Genomic DNA, 19,763 nt, shown 5'->3' with positions numbered 1-19,763 from the left:
GCTCAGGTTCACGGACCACCGCTACGGGCAACCACCACGGGCGCTGGCATGCACGCAACCGCCAAGCTGCGCTAGTCTCATTTGCGCTGTTTCCGAGCTGTTCCATGGCTTACCAGCCGATGGCCCTCCATCTCATTTCTCAATGGCAACGGACGGGACACGGGCAACACAACACGGCTGCCACCAGAAGTCCCCCCCCCCCTCCATTCCCCATTCACCCCATCTCACGCCACCAATACCACGCCTTCATCGACCTCTCGGTGGTCGCCCGTGAAAACCGTGGTTCTGCAGCCTTGATCCACGCCGACACTGTGACGCGCATTCGGACATCTACCTGTTTAGGCTAAGGTGTTCGCACCAGAATCCTCAGGGATCCCTGGCACCCTCCGGTCTTTGAGGCCCTGCGCCTTGGTCTTGGACTCCGGAGACTCGAGGCTATCGACTGCAGAATGGTGTCTCATCGGCCGTTTGCCCGCACTCTCCCCTGATCCACCGCTGTCGACCAGCGAAAACGATGCCGCCTTGGGTCTGGTTCAGTTTCCCCGCTTCGGCGCGTGCAAGCATTTCCGGGCCGACGAGCGCCAAGTTGCCATGTTGGAGTCGAGCACGGCCTGACAGTCCCATCTGAGGCATCTGCTCCCTCTTCATTCGCGAGTCCTGCCAGACGCCATCCCCCCTGCGGAATGAAGCCTTTCTCCTTCGGTCTATTCCTTCAGCCTCGACTGCAAGATGGAGTTGGACGACATCCAACTTCAGATCTGGGGGCCATGAAGCTGCGAAATCATATCCAGTGCCGCCGACCTTCTCTTGGTTTGCTTGAGCAAGTCGCTACCCGCCTCATGTGCCCTGCGGCACGCTCCGGAGCTTGACGCGATTCAACTTACGCCATTTGTTCATGTCAAGGTGCACTTGTTCCGCCCTAAAGTCGCCCCTTCATCACAAACAACGACCCTGGACCTTCCCGCCACCCTCCGACGGAGCCGAGGCCATCGAATCCGCCATCCACAGACGTGGTACATCAGGATCCCCGCCTCTTGGATTTGACTAGCTATCAGTGCAGCAGTCTCCACAGGGTTTGTCGACGTCTCCTCCGTTGGAGGATGGGATGACATGACGGTGTGCTTCCGGTTCGTAGCTCCATTGGCTTCGGCCCCACTATGCTGACCATGATTTCGCGCTTGAGCACGTCCATGGTGCTCGCCGCCTCCGTGTAATTGAAATCGCCGACTCCAGATTGACGGCGCGTTGACAACCTTCCGCCAATCAGGCTCGACCAGGCCTGCGGTATATTCAGCACCGCTCGGGGGAGCATGCCCTTTTGCCAGGGCCTCGATCAGTGTAACCCAAGTGGTCGGTTGGGGAACCGAGGGAACTAGGCCCGCCTACCCCCGATTTCCACTCCGTGGCTATAGTATTATTGCCATGGACATAGCCAGGGCCTTTTGCTCTTGGTCAGGCTCTCGTGCCCCTGCTCGCTGGCGGCCTCGTTTGTCCCCGCGAACGCGCCGCACTAGGGTCAACCACCACCATGATCTCTGCCGGGAGCTGGCATGCGCGACCAGCAAAATGTGATTTGAGGGCGGCGGGCGGCCGAGCGGGCATACAGGCAAACAGACTATCGAGTCAAAGTGAGCCACACCCGGCAGGATCCAACCAGGAGCAGCCCAATCTCCAAGTTCTCATACAAGCAGTATGTCGTACAAGCAGGGATGGCGGGCGCGCTTGTTGAATAGCAATCAGCCATTTTGCTGCGATTCGCCATGTTCTGCGCCCAGCAACGTCCCCCACTTGCCCAAGCAAATGATGCGACACGCGGGTCGAGGCCGTCAAAGAGGCCGAGCTGGTGCAGACACTGACTGGGGGTGAGCACACCATGTGCCAAACGCCATGGGGGCTTGAATTCTTCGTGTTCAGTTCATCCGGTCCCTGTCGCGATGGCTGGCGATGGTGAAGGATACTGTGCGACAGATCTGCGCTAGCTAAGATTTGATTGCTAACGGGCCTAGCAGGGGTGGGGAGGTTTAACAGTGAGCACACGGGGCCTGGGTTTGCCCTACGGCCCGAGCTCGGTGTGTAGACTTGGCCTAAATGCGTTGAGTTTGGTCCAGCTGGCACCGGACTTGGGTAGGTCGATACCAAGGGCTTTGACTGTGAGTGACAGACCCCTAAGGACGGACGAGTTTGACGAGACTTTGCCCATGGATATATTGGTCCAAGGATGGGAATTCAGTGGAAGGACGAGATAGGGTGCGAATGGTTCGTCACGCGGCGGTCTGCATGCGGCACAGAACGACCCACTGCGACAACGGCTCACGAAGAGCGCGGCAGACCAATCCAAGAGGCAGGCGGAACGGATGGCGGGATCACGCATCGAGCGAGGGCCCTGGAAGCTCAGTTGTGTGCCACTGGAGGTGGGCGGTGGGTGGAGGGGCAGACGGGAGGTGTTTGATGGCGGGTGTGGAGTGCTGCTGCTGTCTCTGATGGCCTGAGTCCTCCGTTGGTCGGCTCCGTGTGAGCGGACAGAGGCACAGGGCTCCGAGTGTCAAATGTCACAGGGTAGGGAATAGGAACCCTGCAAAGCTGTGCCCATCACAATCACCCCTGCCTCCTGGGCCCGGAGGAGCAGAGAGTGCATGGAGGCTGGGAGGTGGCACAAGAGCCAAAGATGCAGGGCGTTGGCAAGCCTGAGCGTATGGTATTTGTACAGGGCGTTGTACTAAGTACCTGAACTCCTTGTTCTTCGGGAGGGGACTGCGATATATCCTGCTGTTTGCGTGTGTGCAATGGAACAACAATGGAAGAGACTGGCGGATGAATGGGCATCGAGGACAGTCCGATAAGGCTGGTTGGTTGCAGGCAGTGTTACGCGGGTGCTGACAGAAAGAAGGAATGCAGCGGGCAAGGCACACGGCGAACGGGTCGAATTGACAAGGGAAACCAGGCAAGCCCTTGTTCCGTGGCCATGGCATGGGATGGTCCAGACAGGTTCTTTGTCTGCTGCCATGGGCCAGGTTGGTTTCCGGCTGGTGGCCTTGCGCTCTGCACTTCTGCTGCTGGGCTCGCTCAAATCTGCGCGCGGACGGAACAGGAAGAGGCAGCGGGTTGATTGACCAGCCCGTCCCCCGTCGCTCATCGAGACCCCCCGCTTTCGAGACCCTCTCCGGCCTGGTGGTTTGACCTCTTTCCTGGGTTATCTGTCCATGTCCACTGGAGAGCCCGTGTGCAACGGCTACTACCTCACTATGCTCTTTTCATCCAGCTGGACCTTGACTGTCTTTCCCGTTCCCGCTCCCGTTCCCCAAGGACTGGCTGGACCCTGACAGCTGTAAGGAATCGACGACCAACCGTGGGGACTCTATTCAACTCGAAAAGGCAAACACGAAAAGAAAGCAACCGGGGGAGCAACAGCCGTCAACGACACGCTAAGGCATCAATGGCGTGGGCGGAACAAAGTCATTGAGAGACAAGTCAAGACACCCGACGAGACCAGATCGGCTGGGCGAGACCAGCTTGTTTGTGGTGTGCGTTTGCATGTAAGAGCCAAACAAAGAGCATTCATTCCTTGCGCCCCGGTGCGCCCTGCCGCCAACCAGGCGCATGCCGTCTCTTTCGCTTGAATCAATTACTCCTCCAATCTGTTGCTTGCAGTGCTTCAGTTGACGAGCTGTGTGCGTATCAATTGCTACTATGTACGTACCAGCCTTTTCATGTACCATCCGTCAGTTTCTGCCCGGTCCAAACTGTCCAATTCCCGCTCCCGCTCCTCTTCTCTTCCACCACCACCGCGACCGCTACCAACACCGCTCCTGCAGTCACAACCCTCAGCTCCTTCCATCTCTTCTCTCACCACCCTCATCTCCCCTGGAATCTGCTCGATTTCCCTGTCTCGCTCGAGCCGGAAACATACCACGGCCTTCCCGTCCAGCTCGGCTCAAATTCACCACGCTATATTGCCTCCTTCGGCTGCCTAGGTACCCGGATCTTTGCAGATTCACACGCACTCACGCACCCCCTCAAGCGCCGACCCACCCACCACGCGCAATCCCGGTCGCACCAGCAATCGCGCAGTACGTACTGCTGACTCCCCAACTCAGCAACAGACAGGCGAGACACGCCGTGTGGTTGGGCAGCTCAGGACCTTGCATCCTTCCCATCCCATCCCACCCGCCGCCTCCTCCTGCAGCAACCAGGCCCCCCCGCCACCTTCCATCCCAGCAGGCTTAGCAATCCCCAGCAGCCTGCCTGCTCTCTCATCCCCCCCTCCCCGAGCAGGCTTAGGCTTTCCTCCACTCCCCGGAGCCTGCAGCAGAGCCAAGAAAAGAGGGTCCCCCCGCTCCACGTTCCCTCCTCCCTCCTTGTCGCTCGCCTTTGCGCCTTCCAAGCCCCGGTCAACCCCCCATCGCCCCCTCCCCCTGTGCGGTCAAGCGCCCCGGCAATTGCATGTGCATGCCACAGGTTCCCAGAGTCGCGCAACAGCAATAAGAGCGACCTGCTTAAGCCGAATCCCTCGCCTCGCCTGCCTTGCCTCGCCTTGCCTCGCTTCCTTCCGCCGCGCCACCCACGCCCGCACCCCGACCAGACTCGATCCAGCACAGCGCGCCCAACCAGGTTTCTGCGACAAGAAAGGCAGCGCACCGCAGCTCCCTCCCTCTCTCCGCTCCCACGCCAGATCCAGTATAGATCCATCGGCACCACGCTCAAAGCAGCATCTCCACCACCTTTTTTTTCGTCCTTTGGTCGCAGTAATACAAGACGTTCTCAATCCAAACCCGTTACGCCATGGCCGACATCACCGATCAACACGACCAGACCTCGCCTACCGAGCTTGACGACTCTCACGCCGTCGGCAATGGCAGCGCAGCCCAGGAATCCCGCGGCGTGAAGCGTCAGCGACAGGCCGCCGCCGACGATGAGGACGACGATGATGAGAAGGGCAGCCGCGAGCGTCGCAAGATTGAGATCAAGTTCATCAGCGACAAGTCTCGTCGACACATCACCTTTTCCAAGCGCAAGGCTGGTATCATGAAGAAGGTCCGTTCTCTTGTCCCGCGACTTCACCTTCAGATGTTCCCACCAAAACCCCATCACCACACGCCTCTCCCAGCGTCCTGCGTTTGCCACTCGCGCGCCTCACGAGCCTGCCCAGTGCGCGTGTCGCGTCAAACGCAGTAGCTCTCGATGCACCTTCATCCGATGAGAAATCCCTTTTCCCGAGTTCTATCGCTGACCATGCATCCCATTGACGCAGGCCTACGAACTGTCAGTCCTGACCGGCACCCAAGTACTCCTCTTGGTCGTGTCTGAGACCGGCTTGGTCTACACCTTCACCACGCCCAAGCTGCAGCCGCTTGTCACCAAGGCCGAGGGCAAGAACTTGATTCAGGTACGCAATGCTCCCTTTGAAAGCGGAATCGCATCCTCGGGTTTGCCGACACTGCTCGCATCCCCGCGCGCCCTAGGCGCACTTGCCAATAACATCCTAACGTGTCGTCTAGGCGTGCCTGAACGCTCCCGAGCCCACTCCCGGCAACGAAAACGGCATCGACGGCGGTGATCAGGTTGAATCTCCTGAGGAGCCTGCTAACCAGCACCTCCCCCCTCAAGGCGGCCGACCTGGCATGCCCCAGCAACCACACATGCCCGGCAACTACATGCCCAACATGCCCATGGACCCTCAGCAGGCCCTGGCATATCAGAGCTATGTGCAACAACGGAATCAGGGCTATGGGTCCGGCATGCCTCCGCAACCAGGCATGCCTCCCAGCAACCACCACCAATCGTGAAGACCACAAAGCCAAAGATGAACCTTTGGTCTCTGATACCCGGCGCTCAATGCTCTCCCGAGACGCCGCCTTCCGACCTTGCGCATCCCACTGGACATCAATATAATCTGCGAGGTCCCGGTGATATGGCGTTGATTTGGTGTTGATTTTGCCACCTGCATTTTCCCTTGAATTTCTTCCATTTTTTCCCGGTGCGACAATGGCTTCTAGGCCACACAAACAAGTCTGATCAGTCTCGCGATGGCTTTTAATATCGGCTCTTTGGTCAGCTTGTATCGTTCGGGGCGACGCCACATGTTGTCATTCGCCCCGATCCTTGCAGGACTGGCTTGGCCGCCCGTGTGCTGGGGGAGTGATGCGGATCCAACATTTCGGGACTCGGAGTGTGTTTGGGGCAAGCCTTGCGTGTCTTTCCTTTCTCGCATTCGAGGTCGTTCACAAAGTGTATTCTCTTTATGGGGCATTCGCGCAAGGTCGTTTCTGGGCCTGGACAGACGAGCCCTCGGGTGGGTGGGTGGCGTCAGAGGCGCGTCTGACTCGCGAATTTACCAAAGGGTTTATTGGTGGGATGGGAATGGAGGCAAACGAGAGCATGAATGTTTATGGATGGGAACTCGAAATGGACTTGACGAATCTATCATGGGCCAAAAGACGACGGACTATTTTCTTGAACCCCACAGGATCTGACACCGACCCTTCCCTCTCCTTGACCGCACCACGTTGTTGCATGCACTTTTCGCCATTGACGGCGTCGAGAACCATGAACAGCGCATATGGTTGAGTGTTTGCAAGCCGTTGAAGAAGGGACGAGGACGAGGCGGATGAGGACGAGGTGGAGGAGGCGAAATAGGTGGAGAAGGGCGGGATCGTGTATGATATAACAGCTTCTTCCATTTTATAGAAGAAATTTCCTTGATTCAAGAATTAATGTGAAATGGGGTATTATCCCTCAACTACGGTATGGAGCGCACTTGCAGTGTCTTTGGGTTATTTGCGTGGTGACAAGGATCCAAATCTACTCGAGGTGGAATTCCATGACTGGGCGGAATAGGTCAATAACGACCTTTACCGTCTGTAAGTTTAAAGACTTCCTAATGAGGCAATGAGCTTGGATTGTCAATGCATCGGGATCCTGGTCTTGGGGTGTCAGTTCAGTGCAGAAAAAGGAAAAGTCTAGGGGGGCTTTGCGATTTAGGGAGGGGATCGCGTGGGTGGCGGACTTCAAAGTCGATTTGCCGTTTTCGGGAGGCAGGGCGGGCGTGATTGGAAGAGATGATTAAGAGCTTTCCTTTTTTTGATATTAACGGGGGTGAGGGATTGGCATTCTTGTTTATTTTTGTTTTTATGGGTTTTGAGATGACGTGGATGGGTTCGTTGACGGAAGGGGTTTGGTTTGGAGCGATGTGTGGTTTTTTGGGCTGAATGCGGATAGAGGGACGGCTTTTCCTTGTTGGGTAGGTTGGTGGGGAGGGGTTATTGTTACGGGTTAGCAGAGGGTTGAGGTGAGGGGACATGAGGTGAGAATGAGGAAATTTGCTTATGGGAGATTCTATTTGCAGCAGGATTGCTTTTCGGGAGGGTGTGAGGGCGAGGGCGTGAGGACGGGAGGTGGTGTTGAAAGTTTGGGGATACAAGCCCGTTGTTATGGGTCGAGTTGAGACACTTGGCCTCTTGGGTATTCGCAATCGTTACAAGGATACGGGCGCATGCCCTTGACAAGGATACACAATTGAGAAAGTCATTGACTAACTGGAGTCATCTATCCATGCATTTTGGGGACTGCGGATGCGTGTTGAGCGATAGGTCTTTGAAGGTGTATCCTGCAAGGACCTGGCCGAGTATGCGTTTTTATGAATAAGAGGCGCGGTGCTTGGGATCGTTTACTAGCAATAACATCGTGACTGAATCTAACCAGGACCTTGGTCATGAATCGATCTCTCCTTGTCGTTTATGGGTTGTAGCCGAAGTGGTATGATGCATTGTCTTAACAGTGTCGTTGATCAAAGACATGGATCGACACCCTTGAGGACACCTAGTTGCGAGCCTCGCCATCCTCTCTACTATCTCCCAAGCGATAGATAGGTATCTGCCAATGCCCTATGGACTAGGAACCTATAGACTAGGAACCTATGGACTAGGAAGACCTTTACTGATTAAGGCAGCTCGGCTTCATGGCACGTCGAGCTGGCTGGTCGCTACGATAGGGAGGTTAGCGTCCGAAGCTAAGGCTGCACCAGGCGTTGGCGTGAGCAGGTTTGAGAAGGTTTTCGGTGCCTTGGTCCCGGGCCATGTACCTGTACTCGAGGTACTTACTTGCCAACCGGGACGACTGAGATGAACGGAAGAGAATAAGCACACCAGGCGAGTCCATGATTTGGATATGTTTAATTGAAAGTTCAATTGGTTGATTGATTGTTCTGCCGTATCGCATGACGCATTTGTCTCCCAGGCGACAAAGCCGTGTGTATCCGCCAAAATCTCATAAACGCCTAGAATGCCCGCTCGTTGACAGAGGCCCATTACGCCTGCGCAAAACCTCTTTGTATGTTGTAGATGATGCTGTTGAAAAAAAATCGAAAGGTTATGGCGAGTCGTGGCTCAGTCTCATCTAATGCTCTGTCACTTGCGTGTATCGACCGACTGCCAGGCTGCCGATGAAGACACCGGCCAGCACCGACATGAAGTAGCCCACGTTCATCGTCATGACGGCCAACATGCTGTGTCGCGAGTCAGTTGGGTCCTTTGCACCAGACGTCAAGGGTAGCTTACAGCAGATATCCGATTCCAGCAAGGATCGTATCGAGGAGCGCGCGAATGGGGTCGACGCTGAACCGCCACGGCCGCGACACGCCACGCTTGCGCTCGACGACCATGACGGTCTCCTCGGCGCCGTTGGCCGAGAGGGTCATCTGGCGAGCGTCTGGGTTGACGGAGATCTGCTCGGCGAGGGGGATCTTGCCGTTGACGGTGACGTAGCGGCGGGCAGCTTCGCGGTCGAGCCAGCGGGCCTCCTGGACGGCCTTGAAGGCGAGCACCAGGCGGCCGATGATGGTGAGGACGACGAGGAAGATGCAGGTGCCGGCGTAGGCGCCGGCGCTGGAGGGCGTCCACGAGGACGCGTACAGGGGCGTTTCCCGCTGAGTCTGGAAGATCATGGTCATCATGCTGGCGGTGGAGTGGGAGTCGGAGGACGAGTTGGACGAGCTGGAGTCGGAGTCCATGTCGGTCATGTCGTGGCGGGGGAAGAAGGTCATGTTGAGATGGCTCGGTCTCAAACCAAGTTGAAAGATGCTAATGGTCCCGGTGAGAGAAACGGGATTACTTGTCGATAATGAAGCTGTTGATGATGAAGAGCCGTTGGATCTAGGAAGTCTGTCTCCGTCTCTGTCTCTGGGGGAGCCTCGGGTATTTGACTCTCCGTCTGCACCGCATCTGCCAAACGTCTTTATTAGTAGCAGCTCGCCGATTCTCGGTCTAACACAGGGGAATATTTGCTGGCAACAGGCCCTTTTCTTGCGCAAATAACCTCGTTGCTTTGTCGCATTGCTGATGTGAAGCCGGGAGCGTCCCAGTCCGGCTTGGCCCCGCCGTTCCGCTGCTGGTACCGGTACATGGCCGAGGTACCTGCCATTTTGTGCATCCCACTGTATCTCTCTGCACCCAGTTCATTTCAACTCCCGCAACACACAACAACCTCCAAACAACAACAAAAAGGGAAAAGCCGCCCTCCAGGAATGAGTCGCACATCTGTCTCATCTCTCATCTAATCGCAACCGCGCCCTCAGCCATAAATCTCCAAACATGCTCGTAGCTTGGCGCTGACGACGCTTCCACAGCCCAGCTCCTGATTGATTGCATCGAGTGATGCTACGAGTGATGCTTCGAGTTTCACCACAAGCACTCTCGTCGCGCCATGACACGGCCCGGCATTGGCGCGAGCAAGCTTGAGCGGGCTTGAGCACGTTTTATCGGCCATGAAAGAAGCCGGCCGCTGAAGGAGCTGTCGAAACGACCTTATCCAGGAACTTTATCCTAATGTCAACCTAGCCACTCCATCAAAGGATCAGATCGCCACGTCGCAGAGAATAGCTTCTCAACCATAATTCCGGCTTGATGACCCAATTTCACTCCCGTGGCACACCAAAGGGATCTGCCACCGTCATGTGCGCTTTTCCATCGTCCTACATGGCACCGCGTAGCAGATTCGATGCTGCATTGTCATGTCATGCCTCTCCCAGACTCGACGCTCTGCACACCCCGAGTCTCACCGAAAACCAACTCGTGAATAGTGTCAACTGCCTTCCAACACATCCGAGGATATGAAGAAGTCCGAGTGGACCAATCGTATTTCATGCTGGCGCCGGACAAGCTCTCCTTGCTGATGCACAGCCAACGAGGAGTCTATATTGGCCGCCGGACCTTCCACCGCATTCAACTTCCACACTACGCCCGGTGCGGTTTACTCTAATTCGGGACCAATGTTACTATTCATCTCCAACGTGTAATGTTCTACATCCACGGCGGCCATGAACTAGGCTCGTGAGCCTTCCGTTCAACCACCCCGCTCGCTCATGGTCCCACAAGGATTCGCAGTTTGCTCTACCTGTCAGCAATAGCAACAGTGACAACTTAGTACCGAGACTTTCATACCTGTGGTTCACTAAATTCAAGCCTAAGGAGGCCGGGTGCATTTATATATGCTCGATGTAGTCGCTAGATGTGATACGGGGACGTCGCAAATTTGACTCTCAAAGGACATTTAGTTGGCAGAACAAGATACACCATCGCCTGCGAGAAGCAGCCAGCTTACAAACTTCAGCGCCATCTTTTTCCACCACGAATTGACAATAAGTAACACAACATGAACCTCTCTTCGATCATCGTCATCATCGTCGCCGGACGTCGCCCTGGCTGGCAGCCAAGCAATCAGCGAGCTCTGGCTCAGCTACTTCCCCTGCGTGCTAGCGGCGCTCAAGGATTAGCTGGGCAAGCTAAAGACACTCACAGACTACTTCGAGTAGGACCACACGCAGTGCGTGTGCATTCAAACCGACGCCATATCCACGATAACCTGGAGGCCAAGCGCACAGGTGCCAGCGGCCCTCGGCCCGTCCGCCGACGACTGCTACTTCTTGTTGGACCGCGAGGTGGGGACCCGTGGTTGGATGCTGATGTGAGCACGAAACCTGCATGTTCAGGTGAATCTCTTCTTCTCTCATGCGCTGCTGGGTTGAGTGCTGACATTGGATCAGCGCTGATCCCAACGGCGACCCTTGTTAAAAGCAACGAGCATGGTCTGCTCCTACCCCACACTCATCCTCTCACCCAGAGACTCGAACACGACTGCCGAGTTATTTGATTCAACTACAATGGGCGGGTTTGGCAACATTGATCGTTGGTAATGGACGTGATTATGAGGCTTGAGGATGGTAAGCAACTTGTTCATTCACGAAGACAGTCTCTGACCCGCTGTCTTGGTCCCAGCTTAGGAACATGACCAAGACTCGATGATAATGATAATTGTGATGATGAATTCATTAACGCCATACGAGCACAGGGTCCCGCCAATCCCGATGGTGATGTTAAGTTGCGGTATTGTGGTATAGGTTAGCTGTCAAGCACGAGTTGTGTTCGATAGATATGTTGAGCTGGAAGTTGTTTATTCCGCTAAACCGCGACGGACAGGGAATATGACGGAATGGAAGATATGTATCCAAAGGTGGGTGTCTTGTCCGATCCTCCAGCTATCAAGTAGTGAATGACGCCTCGCGATCAGAAACTATCATGTATCGCTCCAATGTGTCCCCGCTCTTGAACCACACCACCATACACACTTCCGGGCCTCCGATTAATGCACTTACCGACCTAGCAAACGCTATTCACAATAGAAATCCTTGTCTGGCGTGTCTATCACAGAACCCAGCGGAGAAAGTCTCCGCCACATGCATCGAACCACGAATCTGCCATTTACACAGGTTCCATTCTGTACCTACCAAGCCTATATGAACCACTGGAAGCTTATTTCCCGCGCCCAGTCACTAAATCCCTTGATATAATCTATTTGAACCAAGACGGATTACGTGTGTGTCGCCAAATATCTCGTCCAGCCATGTGTCCATTCCCTCAAGTTCCCTTAACTCTCATCATGCATCAGTAGATATCCCAATACCGCACTAAGGAAAGGTCAGATGCAAAATAAAAATCCTGAAATCCTATGTCCAATAAAGCACATGTACCGGTCATATACTAGACAAGCTAATGGACACACACTTAGCCGTATGCCGAGGTATCAACCGCCGGTGCAACGTGTCCTTCACAAAATCCCCCATAAATCTCTCTGCCTTCCGGCTTTGAGTTTTACCAGTAGGAGCATCTGAACCGGGAAAGCTCGCGGGGTTTCATGACCGCAGCCCAGAAGTCGACGTTCTTCTCGGCAAGCTCATCCCCATACCGCTCTCGTCCAATCGCGGCCATGACGCTCCTAAGATGACCCGGCGGCTGCCAATCTTTCACGTCCCAGAGCAACCTCCGCTGCCCTCCGTCCTCACGGTACGCAGGGTCAAGCTGGAACTGCTGTGGGAATACCTCACCCGGAGCAGCATACGAGACCCCCCAAGGCGAACGAGTCGGAACCTGCCGGTTTGCCCCAACCTCCAGCGAGATGTGAATCATGGTCATGAGGGAGGCAACTTTCAGGGACGGCATCTGGGAGCAGACTCGCCCGAAGGCTTCGATCAGGGGCACCAGCGACTCCTCGTCTGGCACCCATCGAAACAAACACATGGAGGCGCCTGACAGTCTCTGGTTCTCAGAGTCAGAATATCGCAGCGCTGCTGCAATGTCTTCTTCCTCGCTGTATCCGTATCCCGGGGGCATCAGGATAGTCGAGCGCGCAGCAAGCGGCGGGTCGATGTTATCGCCCGGCCTGCGCGCGCGAAAGTACCAACCTCCCGACGGCGTCGTCATGTTGAACTGGACATCGAGGCGCTGCAACCTCTGCCAGAACGGCTCAATGAGACAAGGCCCCGAACTAGGACTCGGCCAGAGGAGCGACTCGTCAAGACATCCTGTTACTGTGAGGCTTTTGAGGCTTCCGAGGTCAGCTGTGGCCTCGCGAATTGCGTGGCCAAGAGGATCAGAGGCCTCTTTGCCTACAGTAGTCAAATCAGCTGGAATCCAAGCGTGATTCCAGAGCAAGTCCTGGCTCATGCAGACGTGGAGCGTCTGCAGCGATGCCGCAACCGGCAACACGTCTCGGACAACCTCGGCTAACTGATGCCGACAGGAGCGGCGCATAGCCGGATAACGCTGCTCGGTATCGTCCATGAACCAATTCCCGCTGCGCAAATTTGGCAGCTTGGCCGCGATATCCACCGCCGTTCGATGGGCGAGCGTCCTTTTCATGACGGTCGTATTGAACCCGGCGATGGCTCGCACCACGGGCAGCTCGACCGGGTGAAGCAGCTGGATGTAAGAATACTTGAAACGACGGTCCTGCAAGTCACGACGACGGACTTCCTCTTCGTTTTCCAGCTCGGCCACATCCAGTCGCTCGATGCGACGGGGAGCACCGCGGCTGCCGTTGTGAAAGTCATCTGTGGGGGAGTAAACAGCCTCGATATCGAGCTGGATAGAGTACCCGGTCTCCAGGGCGTCTCTGCCTTCGTCCCAGGACCTGAGGATGCGAAATAGGCCGTTCACAGCGTCGGTAAAGGCCTTATTGTTGGCTTGCCGGTCCGCCTCTCGTTCAAACCGGCCGCGAGCCTCGGCGGGATATCCGGGGAGGACGATGACGAACCGGATGCCGCTGAGGAAGCGTCGGCGGCTGCCCGTGACGGTCTTTTCAAACCGGTCCAAGTCGGTGCTCCTCAGACGAAGCTTCCGAAACGTCTGCTTCTCGATTGCCTGCTGCCACGGACGTGAGATGGTGGCGAGGGCCGGCCGCTCGACGGTTAGAGGGGACGAGAGCACATATCTCGGGTTCTCTTCCTCGTCCGCAAAGCAAGTTCCGATTTCGTTGTAGATTTCCTGAGGGAGGCGATCCATGATTCAGGAATTGGCTCTCGAAGCTACACTGGCAACCCCGCTCGAGGGAACGAGGAAGCAACAGCCATGATGCATCCATCGGCTCATATAGATGGTTGTAAGAGGCCGACTGCTCGGCCCTTGCGGGGACCGAGCCACGTGACGGCGGAGGAGGAAATCCATGCTGCTCGCAATGCTTGCAGCTTCGGTTCGGAAAGAGGAGCAGCAGTTCGGTGAGGTAGACGGTCCGAGGTCGTCTTTTTACGGGTGGTGAAGCGCATTTGAGGCTCCAAGTGTTGTTGTTGCTGCTGCTGATACACCACTCGGACGTCCGAGCAGACGAAGGTTGCGGAATCGTTTCGGCCACGCGCCGCCTCCGACTTACAATCGCCCCAACTCCCAGCCCGGAGTACAGCACCAACAACCTCACATGTTGGGCCCTAACAGCACCGACTCCCTAAAACAGTCCGTCCTCTCTCGCCAAGCAACGAACTTAAGCATATTCTGTTCAGTCGGGTTAGTGCACGCAATTGCCGTCACGACCCGAGTGCCGTGGTGGACCGTGGGAATGGGCTCTCATGAGATGTCACCCATCCTGGTATGTGCCCCAGCCAAGCCCTCCGCAACCGGCGGGGAGGGTGAGCGGCCGTGGAATACGGAGTAAGTCAGGCGGAGATGGGCAATTTGCAAGGATCGTCTGCCATCATGGCAAATTCCGTAAGTCTGTCCCCAAAACTGGATTTCGTAGGGTCAACGGCAAGTCTTCCGGGATCTACCCCCAACGGCCGGCAGGCAGAGACTAGTTGAGGAGATGGGCAGGGATAGTGTGCCTTGATGCCATCCCGACGGCCTTAACTGTGGTCCGCACGACCCAAAGTAGACGTCATTTGAATGGCCATCTCAACAACAGGCATGCTGCTGCAATGCGCTGGGGCCCGTCAGCTCCAGCTCCTCGTCAGCCACCAAGCCCTATAACCAACTCCTGCACCAACCCGCACTCTCCAGACCCAATACCGGTAGTCAACAGCCGCGCCCCGAGGGGCTGGGCTCGACGGCATTAGCGTACCGACGGCCGAGCGAGGACTAGCCCACCCAGCTGAACGACGACAACGACACGGCGATGACGACCTGCGTGACCGGCTGCACAGGAGTCTCTCCCGGGAGACAGGCCTCCCAGCGCCGCGGAGGGGACGGTTGCGGCATGATCAACACCGGTGTGATAGATCTCCTTACCGGGACGAGCCTTGAATCTCCCGGCTGTTGATCCAGCCTTCCGAGCCAAGTCCAGAGACAAGCTGCAACAAACGCTCTCCCTAAGGACCACACGGACGGCTGAGACGCCAAACCTCCCGTTTTCGCCGGGGTTTACCATGGACCGTTTGCATATACTTCGCTTCGTATCCTTCTAGCCACCCGTCCTTCGAGTCCCTTGATTCAAGACGGCTGAACGCAGCCCAGGAGCTGACATGCCTCAACCCGCCCTCCTGCAGTGCTGCAATCCTTCAGCCCAACCCAATCTCGCTCGGCGCACACCAGAGCCCGCCCCTCCAATGATCCGCGTCTGAAAAGCAACGAGCTCAGCCGCTCCGCCACTCCGCCTATAACGGCTCGCTGGGAGGCCGCACTAAAGCTGCGAGCACAAGGAAGCAAATGCACGCACAGGCACAAGGCACACTGTACTTTGTACATGCCTGTTGGCGCGGCGCCCCTAGGGCTTAGGAGTGGTCCCGGCATTTGGGAGGCGGACGGCGTGGGCTTACTCTGTACATACGGCGTGGTACGTACCCCTCAGAGATTGCACGTACTTCGGTAGTGCGCTCCGGGCGCGTGTGGCGCCCGGGCTGTCACTCTACTCGGGTGAGCCTTTGCGTTGCTGGCGTCCAGGATAGACATCCCTGGGTACGGTGACCCTATGTCCGTGCCGTAAGGCTACATGATATGAGAAACTTCAAGCTCCCAATATCAAATGTTTCCCCTCCAGCCAAGACGGCCCGGTGTAAACACACAGGTGCCTCTCGAGCCAATTCGTCTCCAGACAATCTCCCAAGGCAGAGAGATCGAGACCGACGGGGGACAAGCAAGTGAAAGAGGAAGAAAAAAGTAATTCCACGATGGTCCCCAACTGAGACAGGGGATTAGACCATGCATAACCAATCAGAAACAGGTACCCTGGGCATTTCCTTAGACTCTGTGTGCATGTGTTCAAGCTCAGACATTAGGTCGGGCTGACGGTGTGACACGTTTGGTCCCAGCCCTTGAATCCTTGGCCGCTGTGCTCCCCATCCGAAATTTCGTATACTTCGTCGAGGAGTAGAGTTCAATTGAAGGTCGGCCTGGTAGTAGAAGGCTGGCACACACAACGTCTCAACAAAGCGCCTAGGCCCGGTAAGCCTTGTCGATGGGCTTGGGAGAGAGACGCCACCAGGGACGATCGGCGCAGGGATCCTGAGTGCAGATCATCCGCCATTCGAGGGCGTCGATGAGAGCATTTCTCCACCGTGCCAACAGGCCTCATGCTGGCCGGATGTGTGCCCCGTTCTGCAAACCTGATCAAGGGAGTTGCTAGTGAGCCACACAGAGCGGCCGACATCACCTGGCAAAATCAATAAATCCAAACCTCGTTAGGTCCCCGAGAGCTTGTCTCTCCTGGTAGACATCGCCGTCCCTTCGCGGAGGCCCTCCAGCAGGGGTTTGCAGAAGGCGCTGTTAGCGCTCAGCTGTTCTCAAGTCTCAGCAGCCAAGACGCTGCTCCACGTGCTGAACGGTTTCCCCATCCACACTTCGAGAGGTTAGTGAATGAGGCATCACATTTGCCCATGCAGGTCCATCTGCTCTTGCGATGCTAAACGCTTGGGTGGGTAATCTAGCCCCAGTGCCTCTGTGGTGGGAGAAGAAGCAAAAAATGACGAGGCGACTGCAGTTCCCGGCAGTCCACATGTCGTGGTGGAAGTACCGCGCACAGCATTGTAGCCCAATTCAGTCGACTGGTGTGTCGTACATGGGGAACTTGAGAGAGACAGTTGGAGAAACAACACAGCCACCCGCACTGGTCGGTCCCGAGGCTTTGGGTTGCATACATGTCCCTCGTACGGACCTGGCAACTGACCCCCGATGGAATCTCTCTTTGTCTGCGTCCTGTCCCTAGTCGTGTGACGCTTTCACAACAGCTCCGTGTATTGCGATGGCTCCAGGCTCAGCGCGTACGTGCATCGGTGACAGCCCCGTCCCGGTTGCCTGCGCGAGCCGAGGCGGCCGCGGAGACGAATGACCTCAATCGCTATTTCCACTGTGCACCGTTGGAAAGCAGTAATAACGGATGAGGCCTGATTCAGGCCCGGTCTCTTCAAGTTGCCCTTGAGCCGAAGGTCTCCTCCCACACCAACACCTGTGCATGTCGTTAGAGCTTGGCATCAAACACGACTTTGTTCTCTCACCTGCTCGCCAAATCTCGCGTATAGCCTAAGACGGAATCTGGGTGGCACGACTCTCCGGGGGGCCTTGACCCCGGGTAGCCTTGACCCCGGGTAGCCTTGACTGCACTCATGACCGGCCAATTGAGGATTTTCATGATCAAACATCGATAGCCTCGGATGAGGAGGAATCTGCATCCATGCGACGTGGGGCGTTGGATCTGGCACGTCCCGTACTACCGGGATGCAAGAGCAATCCGCCTGCGACGGCCGACCAGGATAGCCTTGGTCGAATGGTCTCGATCTTTGGTCAAGGCCCACGGTGCTCCGCCTTATGGCACGATCCCCGCTCCCTCAATGCTTAGACTCATGTGCTAACGAATGGAGTTTGCATAGGCGTGACGTTTTTTCCCGTTAGCCTTATCGCCTACTGCTCTTCTCTGGGGGGATGGCCCCACCCACGGAGACGCCATCAATCTGGTGGGCCACCAAGTTAGTTTGGCACACGGATGGCTTGCGGTTAGCTTGGAGAGGCCCCTGGCTTTGGGGATCTTGCTCTGGCACATGGCACAGTGTTTCGTCTGGACAGGACAAGATCGCCACAGTTGATTGACTGGATGAGGCCGATTCCCTCCTGCGCGTTGAGGGCAGATTGCACGAAGGGTGCAACCCAGAGCAACCCATGACCCGGCCTTGGTTTACGCGACATCCTGGCGACTCTTGCAATGACAGAAGGAGCTCCGTGCAGAGGCATCTCACGGACGATGGGGTGTTGATTGAGCCTAGGGGCCAGTCGCAGCAACTGTTCCATCGGTCCACAATGGGAGTGGTGTGTCGTTGTCCAGAGTTAAGTCACCGGAGACATTAGCTGTCCCACCTCACCGTCCGTCAACTGGGGTCTCGGAGACGATGAAGCTGGCCTGTCGTCCAGGTCGACCAGGGGGGGGCGCGAGGGTCAATTCCGTTGGTCCTCCGATCGAAGTTGATTGGCGATGAGGCTGTGAGAGGTTACTACGTGCGAAGTACTTTGGTATATTCGTACCTCAGGATTGAGCATTAGCTGAGTGGTAACATCCAATTGCTGGTCCCGGAAAAGTGAAGGGGCGACTAAGCGTTCGCCCATTCCGAAAACGTCGGTGAACGACCGAGCGAAGTAGAGATTCGTTGAGACCGGACGTCGATGATGTTTGGAGAAACCCTGAAGCCCAAGCAGCAAGCTATCGATTTCGGTTGTCTCCCACGGTCAAGCATCCAGCCCGGCTAACCGGGCTTGCCTATGGCGTCCCGACCCCAGAAAGGGGTTCCCGAGGACATCTTGGCTTTGACTGTGGCGGCAGCATTCCGCAGCCTCTTGACAGGGGCTGGTCGAGATCCATGCACCATCTGGGTGTCCGTGTGGAGTGCGGATGGATTGCTGTGTGCACCACAGTGTGGGTTTAGTACAGCGCACGAGCTAAGCACCTTAGTCAGCCTGTGCTCCTTGTGACAGCTGGACAAGCCACTCTTGGTGGATGGGAAGTGCCATCATCGTGAATAAATGTCAACACAGCGAATTAGCACCTTCCTAAAAATGGACTCGTTGGGGAGTTTGGCTGCCTTCTATTGGAACAAGGTGCAAACCCTAGCGGCACATTTATTAACTGATCTGTGGCAGGGCACACCTTCGACCCTCGTGATGCCTAGTGCGTCTAGGCTGTCTTACTGCGGACCTTAGTAGACGGCTCATTGCGCGAGCTTTCACATCTTCAAACGATGACTTCATGTGCGGAGAAGAGCGAGCGCAAGCATGTGACAGTAAACAAACTTGGAATCAACCTGCAAGTCGGCCGACTGGATCGAAACTATCCACAAAATGGGGCCCGAGATCTTCATCAAGCAGAGCGAGGGGCCCCTACATGGTCGTTTGGCAGATGCCGCTGCCGCGCATCTCTACATGGTTGACCAAGCCTGGGTCTGGTGTTTGGCATGGGCCCAAATCGCTGGGCTCCCTCCATACAGGATCCATTATACCAATATTACATTGCCAGGTGGTCGCCCTTGCATGCTCCGTAGTGCTACGTCGAGAGCGCTGGCGGGGCGATGTGCTCCGCAGAACGATGCCTTTGTTCTGGCCCTTCTTCAAGCCATGGCCCCTCCCATCAACGATTTGACCAGGGAACATCAAAACGGTCTTGCTTGAAAGGTTCTTAGTTCTCCGGTAGAATAATCAGAGACATTTCAATGTGGATACCTGCTGGCTCATGTCTAATGAACGCCCGCGATAGGGACGACTAGGGATGATTGACGCCTTTGTGTGGGCAACGATTTCCAACAATGCCAACGTTGTCGCCATGGAGCGGTGGCATGCAGCCCACCATCAGAAGGCGCACCACCCTCGAGCCCATTTGCAAGCCCGGTACCATGGGAAGGGAACCCGGTGGCACAATCCTCCAAAGCGACTGAATGCATGGCGTTGAACAAGGTTGATGACGCAGACGGGTCAGAGAGACATGAATGGGAGGGCCCGCGTGCACACGGCCAGCCAAATGGATGCCACAATGGTTGC

At 56.2% G+C, this 19,763-nt stretch overlaps 6 protein-coding genes across 6 annotated transcripts; 2 read left to right on the top strand and 4 right to left on the bottom strand.

Moving 5' to 3' along the window:
• Positions 1-4,779: 4,779 nt before the first annotated feature.
• BGZ61DRAFT_360627 (MADS box protein) lies at positions 4,780-5,783 on the top strand (the record flags this gene model as incomplete). The annotated part of the gene is made up of 3 exons (XM_046241193.1): positions 4,780-5,031; positions 5,249-5,383; positions 5,496-5,783. The coding sequence occupies 3 exons, from the start codon at positions 4,780-4,782 to the stop codon at positions 5,781-5,783; spliced, it is 675 nt and encodes a 224-aa protein (XP_046100355.1).
• A 120-nt stretch (positions 5,784-5,903) lies between these two features.
• On the top strand, positions 5,904-6,752 carry BGZ61DRAFT_73941 (uncharacterized protein). Its single transcript, XM_046257034.1, has one exon. The coding sequence runs from the start codon at positions 6,024-6,026 to the stop codon at positions 6,468-6,470; it is 447 nt and encodes a 148-aa protein (XP_046100354.1). The 5' UTR covers positions 5,904-6,023; the 3' UTR covers positions 6,471-6,752.
• A 105-nt stretch (positions 6,753-6,857) lies between these two features.
• On the bottom strand, positions 6,858-7,582 carry BGZ61DRAFT_457505 (uncharacterized protein). Its single transcript, XM_046246657.1, has one exon. It carries the CDS (start codon positions 7,295-7,297, stop codon positions 6,935-6,937), a length of 363 nt encoding a protein of 120 aa, XP_046100353.1. The 5' UTR covers positions 7,298-7,582; the 3' UTR covers positions 6,858-6,934.
• A 583-nt stretch (positions 7,583-8,165) lies between these two features.
• BGZ61DRAFT_457503 (Ctr copper transporter family-domain-containing protein) lies at positions 8,166-9,345 on the bottom strand. The gene is made up of 2 exons (XM_046246656.1): positions 8,553-9,345; positions 8,166-8,500 (listed from the first exon to the last, which is right to left on the bottom strand). Exons 1-2 carry the CDS (start codon positions 9,035-9,037, stop codon positions 8,392-8,394), a joined length of 594 nt encoding a protein of 197 aa, XP_046100352.1. The 5' UTR covers positions 9,038-9,345; the 3' UTR covers positions 8,166-8,391.
• Positions 9,187-9,718, bottom strand: BGZ61DRAFT_73934 (uncharacterized protein). The gene has a single exon (XM_046257033.1). The coding sequence runs from the start codon at positions 9,537-9,539 to the stop codon at positions 9,258-9,260; it is 282 nt and encodes a 93-aa protein (XP_046100351.1). The 5' UTR covers positions 9,540-9,718; the 3' UTR covers positions 9,187-9,257.
• Positions 9,719-12,140: 2,422 nt separating this feature from the next.
• Positions 12,141-13,829, bottom strand: BGZ61DRAFT_481664 (uncharacterized protein; the record flags this gene model as incomplete). Its single annotated transcript, XM_046249318.1, has 1 exon — positions 12,141-13,829. One exon carries the CDS (start codon positions 13,827-13,829, stop codon positions 12,141-12,143), a length of 1,689 nt encoding a protein of 562 aa, XP_046100350.1.
• Between the last annotated feature and the right edge of the window lie 5,934 nt (positions 13,830-19,763).

Source organism: Ilyonectria robusta, assembly GCF_021365365.1.
Source record: "Ilyonectria robusta strain PMI_751 chromosome Unknown BGZ61scaffold_19, whole genome shotgun sequence".
In the NCBI taxonomy this organism is placed as follows: domain Eukaryota; kingdom Fungi; phylum Ascomycota; class Sordariomycetes; order Hypocreales; family Nectriaceae; genus Ilyonectria; species Ilyonectria robusta.
Note: the sequence above shows the minus strand (reverse complement) of the source record. Positions and strands in the feature narration are given on the sequence as shown.

Bases quoted from the DNA above. Each gene is read 5' to 3' on its own strand.
- BGZ61DRAFT_457505 (XM_046246657.1), bottom strand. From the start codon at position 7,297: ATGTCCCCTCACCTCAACCCTCTGCTAACCCGTAACAATAACCCCTCC.
- BGZ61DRAFT_457503 (XM_046246656.1), bottom strand. From the start codon at position 9,037: ATGACCTTCTTCCCCCGCCACGACATGACCGACATGGACTCCGACTCC. The intron at 8,501-8,552 runs GTAAGCTACCCT...CTCGCGACACAG, and splicing joins GCTGGAATCGGATATCTGCT to CATGTTGGCCGTCATGACGA.
- BGZ61DRAFT_73934 (XM_046257033.1), bottom strand. From the start codon at position 9,539: ATGAGACAGATGTGCGACTCATTCCTGGAGGGCGGCTTTTCCCTTTTT.
- BGZ61DRAFT_73941 (XM_046257034.1), top strand. From the start codon at position 6,024: ATGGCTTTTAATATCGGCTCTTTGGTCAGCTTGTATCGTTCGGGGCGA.